Source organism: Formica exsecta, unplaced genomic scaffold (assembly GCF_003651465.1).
Source record: "Formica exsecta isolate Colony F162 unplaced genomic scaffold, ASM365146v1 scaffold155, whole genome shotgun sequence".
NCBI classification, from domain to species: domain Eukaryota; kingdom Metazoa; phylum Arthropoda; class Insecta; order Hymenoptera; family Formicidae; genus Formica; species Formica exsecta.
The window spans coordinates 743,151-749,865 of record NW_021848872.1 but is presented as its reverse complement, the minus strand read 5'-3'; the positions used below and the strand labels follow the sequence as shown (position 1 = coordinate 749,865).

Below are 6,715 nucleotides of genomic sequence, written 5' to 3'. Positions count from 1 at the left end.
TATTATACATACAATTATATATTAAAGTATCTATATTTATAATTTCAGTTACATGTGTAGCTAATATTAAATTATAAAGCTTTATATAATATATATGCATTTATGCTTTTGATATACTATATTTGAATATAATTTTATAATAACACACACATAAATAAATTTCTTCATATATGTAAAATATTTCTAGATAAATATAACTATTTTATCTAAATTTTATAAGGGAAAATGTATTATTAAGTGCACATTATTTGTTTACAGGATTGATAATGGCTTCTTCAGAAACAGAGAAACCATCCTTAAAAAAGTCAGAGAGCATAATGAAAAAAACAACCATTTGTCATTGTCGATCAAAAGTGAATATTAACAAATTCGAATATAAATGGTGTTTTGCTCAGTTTTCAAAAATGTCCAAATCTTTAACTACTTTCTTAGCTAGTGGAATTACTGATTGTTACCAAGCTTTTACTCTTAATATGTCTTTTGATAAGAAAAATAATATGATGTACTTTCATTCCTGGCTTATGACTGAACGGGAAAAAATTAAAGTTAATTATTATATTTATATAAAACATTTTAGAGGAGGAATATTAAATCCGTGTGAGGTAGATGACACTTATTTAACGCAAAACAAAATCATATATGAAATATCTCTTAACGATGTTTACAAATCTAAGTATTTATGTGATGACACGCTTACAGTATGCTTTCATTTCGAAATAATCGAAAGTATATTGCACCACATTATGCAAGAAACTATAGATGAAACAGAAAAATCTGCAATAAATAAATTTGCTTTAGATAAAAGATCGGGATCAAAAGTTGAATTTGTGATTTGTGAATTTGGCAAGGAGAAGCAATCTCTTTTTATAGACAAGGGTTTACTATGTTCAAAAAGTAATGTCTTTGAAATTATGCTTAACACTGAAAAAGTACTGCGAAAATATAAGGGCGATGTGATAGAAATAAGCAACATAAAGTATGATGTTTATAAACATTTTATATCCTATTTAGAAACTGATAATCTAGATAGTCTAAGTAATCTAGGTAGTCTAAATGATGCAAAAGTCTATACTAGGAATCGAGTATTTCGTGAGCATGACTACACAAAATACCGACAAACATTATATGATCTCATTGTGCTAGCTAATAAATATAACATACAAGATCTTCTGTTATCATGTGAAAAGATTTTAATAAAAACCATGTACAGATTAGACGTTATAGATGATTTGGAGTTTGCGCATTTAAACAGCGCACAATTTCTAGAGAAATATGCCATAAAATTTATCAAATTACACGAAGATGATTTTGCAGAAATGGGTGGCTTTCGAAGACTAATCCAAAATTATCCCAAGTTATTAATAAAGATCAAGGAAGAAAATGTGGAGTGTAGAGAAATGCCTTTTAAAATTCATGACGACGATCCAGATTTTATACAAGCTATATTTAATTGTTAAACAATCTCAATTTACTAGCAATTAGATTATTTTTAATAAAATAAATTAAAAATATTAAAAAATATGTTAAATGTATCAAATTTATTCGAAAAAAATAAATTTTTGTAATTATGTATAATCATAATTAAATCCGAAATTTGGCGCGATATGGTCTTATCTCTTTATATAAACATAAAAAATATAGCTTGTATACAACAGCTTTTAAAATGCTTGTTTTTGCGCGATATTCAAGAAGAGAAAAATATAATTTTCTTAATTAATGATATCATATTTTTTAATATATTTAATAATAAAAGTCTTTTGTAGTGAATGCCATTTTTAGTTTTGTGAGGAGAAAATATAGTAAAAATGTATTCTGTGCCATATTGGTGATTTCGTTCTAGCTATTATTTAACAACAGACGATTTAATGTGTATCTATGTATATTGTGTAAGCGTTATTTCTTTTTCTAGAAATGACAATATACATTTATATATATAATATTATCAATATAATATAAAATAAAATTAGATATATTCCTTCGTATTTGTTCAATGTTTAATGTGTGTATTATGATACTTTTCAAAATATATATGATTAACATTTATCAACCATTTTTTTAAATTTTTGTTTTAATTTCTTCAATTCTAAATGTGATAGATCTAAAACAAAATAAGTTAAAAATTACTAGATAACATAAATATATTATAAAAAAAGTATTTTATATAATTTATAAATACATCACAAAATTGTCAGATTTTCTCGTTATATTTTTTAATTATTCTAAAATTAATAATTTTGATAAGTTTCAACCCTGATATCGTTATCGCGTGCGGTAATGGCCACCGTTAATGAAACGTTATCGTCGGTCTAACCGCAAAAGGGTTAATGCGAGATACACGTTTATGCTATACTGCAAATGTCATCGTTTGAGATATCTAGTCTAAGATTGCAATTCGCGGAGAAAGCGAGAATGTATAGCGCATCAGACTGCAGTAGTTAAACGGACTGTAAGCCTACGGAGTAATGCAGGATGCGTTGTAGTCAAACCGCGAGTAGTGTCGACTACGGGCTTGTCAGTGATATAGCAGATAATATGTCAGAAGAGCGCGGAACACCATGTACATATCGCTCCACTGCTAAGTGACGTTAAAATCATGTATACGCTGTTGTGTAACGATGATTCATCGCATTCATGGAAAAGCGATCGTAATTTAGCGATTAATTTCTTTTTAAATCAAGTAAAACAAAGTGCCACTCGCGTGTTTTTTTATTTTGCTTAGTTCGATTGTATTTGCGTAACGACCTCGCTTTATAATAATAATAATAACAATAATAATAATAATAGTAGTAATCTTTGTTGAGCAATTTGGTACATTACATTGTGAGCGATGATAGAAAAAGAGACTAAAGAAAAAGCAAATTGCATCAAAGGGCGAGACGACAGCTATCAGCTGATATGATGCCCAAGCCGTGATGCATGCATTTGTAATTCTGATGTTTTACGGTATTGTCGAATATCCTGTATTTCACGGACGATGCGAATTTTTCAATTCGTTGAATTGATTTGCATCTCGCGGAAATCCCGGTATCTCATTCCGGTTTTCGAGTTTCCTTTATCGGTTTCGCGCGATATCCCGGATGTCCGGAGTGTCGAAGTACGTTGCGCTTACAGAAGCAAGGGACTACGCTATTGTGTATTATAATGTCGTCTACTTGAATACGCCAGAGACTACCAGAGTCTCCCACCCGGTATATCGGGTTTTTCTTTACGGTTTGTTTATGTCGCATGCGCACAATCCGCCCCCGAGAGCCGTCGACTCTCGTCCACCCTTCCAGTCGCCGGGAAGCGTGCGGATGTTTTGCATCGCTCGTCGCTCGGTCACCGGGTTTTCCAGTCAGTGGAGGTGAAGATTTTTCGTTTCTGTTATTCGCGCTTAGAAAAATTAATTGAATCAATCGTGCTCCGAATTTTTCCAAACTTTGAAATATGACTGCATCGCGATGAAATAATGTGACCGTTGTACGGAATTTCGAAGTTGACGCAATGGCCTCGGACAATCGAATGAAATTCAAAATTAGCGTCAGTGACTTGCAATTAAATACGCAGATTTGTTTACGTGTTTTGTAATAGCGTTTTAAAAATTTTTTTATTCTTGCCGTGTTTTACGTGAAACGATCATAAAAGGCGAGTCCGCTTTTGAGAACACATCAATATCGAATGATCGAAATGTAAAAAAAGGTGCAATTGCTTGCTGTAGATAATATATCTACGCTAAAATTAATTATTAAGATACTGAAATATATACCAGTGTTGAACTCGTGGAAGAATATTACAAGAAAAACATTTGTCTTTTTTTATTTGAGCAGATTATACATACTAATTACAATTGTGATAAGAATTTCTGAGCTATCAAGACTTTAACTTATATATATTAAAGTACGGTGTATTTATGAAACTTATCGTGAATGAACAACCAAAGTTTCAGCCGTGAAACAAGGATTACGCGGATTGGCGACGACTCTGCGCATGGTAAGCATATCTAAAATATCGTGTGTTTTACGCTGCATATTAAGTACGTTCAAAGCATTTAATTGTTCAAAAAATACCACGAGTGCTTGTACATATTTCACACATAAAATACTTTATAAGTTTCACAGAGATATGCGACCGTATTAAATTATGGCTGTAGTACTCGGCTAGACTATCTAATTGATTTTACTCAACGGCTTAACGTATACATAAAGGTGCTAGATGTAATACAAGTACTTAGCGGCTTAGCTTCCTCTATTACATACGACCGAAAGAAAAAAACTCGCGTTAAAATCTTACCGCGAGCTCTTTGCCAGGATAATCTGGTCTGATAACATTCTCGCGCACAAATCGCATTTATTGTGTATGAAAGTGAGAAAAAACTTGGTGCTCGCGTCTCGACATAATCCGTTTTCTCGTAATAATCCCGTAATAATAAAATAACGGCAACATTTTTATCGCGAAATTTTTTTTTACAATCTTAAACGTAGGATGCATTATCTTTTACCGCATTTCAGCGACGTGCACCGCACTCTTTATATCTTGTATATTCTGTATCCATTCTGCGTATCGTAATCGTATAGATTAATTGAAATTCAGATAATGGGTGTGGCGATAAACGGCACCGTCCGTCGCTTCTCGAAGCAAGAAACGTGTTTTTGTCGGAGTTACTTGGTGGAAATTCATTTTCACACGGTTCGTTAAGATTATCTCAATACACACAAATGCGCGGCATCGCGATATCTTTATCAAAGATCGGCTGGCGGGCAACGATAATCCAGCCGGGCGGTGCTGCGTCACCCTGCGAATATCGTTAGCAATTGGTTTTAGCGGTAATGGATATTCATTGACATTGATTGGACGCCGGTTAGATGGGACTAATTGACCATTAGACGAACAAGGTCTTTCCTTGAGGGCTCGATATCGCGAAGGTCTCGCTAGCCTCGTTAGCACATCGTCGTTAATATACTATCTACCCTAGGCGTGTGCGCGCGAACGTTAATAGATAACAAAATTTATATCTTGTCGTTATCATATATATAGCGTATGATAACGACAAGACAGAGGAAATATATGGAGCGTAAGATCGCATTAATGGCGATGCTGTACATCCGAGATTCGCGTGATGCTATATGTATAATCGATCTCTCGCAACCACAACATTTTGGCCGAGAAAGACGCATGCTGAGAAGGAAAAAATATAATATCGTATCAAATAAACTTTTCTGTTTCTTTTATACTTTATTCTTATACTTTATTGTATCTCATCCTTTAGTCATTGGAAGCCAGAATCACTCGACCGTGCTTTCATCTGATAATTTAGGTTCGTTAAGCGACTCGCGTTTGCGTTGATGACCGCATTATTAATAGCTATGTGGGCGCGTTCACATCGGTCCCCGTTATTTTGTTCTTGTGTACGTAAGCGGAACTAGAACACCATAGGTGGTCGCAAACGTGCTTCCAGTCGGACGATCGTCTTTCACCGTAATAAAGAGCTACATAATTTAAAATGACCCGTCAGAGATAGGGATTTATAAATCGTTTCGGTTGCTACGGTGATCAACATTATCGCGTTATCGGAATTACAAGCGGCGGTTTCATTGCGCACACTCTACGTGACGTCTTTATTGTTTACCACGTTACCGTGGTATCATCCTACGTGCGTGAGTCGTGTTCGAATGCGAGAGAAATAGCTTAGCCGCTCGAAGCGAAACATCAGAGATCGAAATATTTTAATCAATGGGATAATAAGAATGAGAATAATGTTTATCCTCCCAGACTATGTTAGTATATATATGCAATGCGGATCTATATTTTTCTGACATTAATTAAAGGAAAGACTATTTGACTTACAGCATGAAGAAATTTGAATGTATGTATGTATATTGAATATTGTATATATGTGTATAAAGCTACTTCTCTATCTCCCTTTTTTTTTTTGGTCCCTCTCTTCTTATAAATGCCGATCTTGATAGAGTTCGAATCGTCGAATATCTGCTGATAAAACATGAAAAAGAATATTGCTAGTTTATTTTCTCATATTTTCTAGCGGAACGAGATGATCAGTCTGAAAGATAGAACATACGATTAAAATTCGATCAACATACATATCTAACGGAAAACTCGCAAATCGGTAATCGGTTTCTCGATTTGCGAAATAAATAAAAGTTGGTCAATCTGTTTGCGCAAGTCATCGACACGGTTTAGTCCATTTGTTCGCACCGGCCAATAGGAGCTCAACATTTATAAACGATGAAGGAGTGAATAAATAATATATCAATATTATGAAGCATCATTTCAACAATTGCGTATGATTTTGCCGTATAACCGATTGCAATCGATAGCCATGCATCATTTCCAAGGTTTCAATTATTCGGAAATGATTCCGCATTGAGCCCGACAATATGTCCGCGTATACGCTGATACGCGCACCGACGATGTGTATTCCATTTTTGCTTTACTAAAAAATTCCAGTTTCACCGAAACCTGTAATTACACGTACGTAAAACATCAACTGGGATACTCGAACCATTGCGTGCTACATATCCGCGTTACATGCAATCGTTTTAGATTAACACGTATTCGAGAATTACCCCGCTTATACGCCAATCGATCGCTTCGCACGTAGCATTGTTCATTTATCATTTTTACAGACTACGCGCGGAGCCCTTTTTCCAGCCATTCAAAAATTCACCATGAGAGTCTCTCTCTCTCTCTCTCTCTCTCTGTCTCTTTCTCTCTCTCT

At 34.3% G+C, this 6,715-nt stretch overlaps 1 protein-coding gene across 1 annotated transcript in view; it reads left to right on the top strand.

Annotated features, from left to right (window-relative positions):
• Nucleotides 1–2,043, top strand: part of LOC115233021 — a 2,784-nt gene extending 741 nt beyond the window's left edge. The window contains exon 2 of the mRNA XM_029803233.1: nt 259–2,043. Within this exon, the coding sequence (XP_029659093.1) occupies nt 267–1,457 (1,191 nt within the window). The 5' untranslated portion in view covers nt 259–266 and the 3' untranslated portion in view covers nt 1,458–2,043. The remainder of the gene's footprint in view (nt 1–258) is intronic.
• Nucleotides 2,044–6,715: the final 4,672 nt, after the last annotated feature.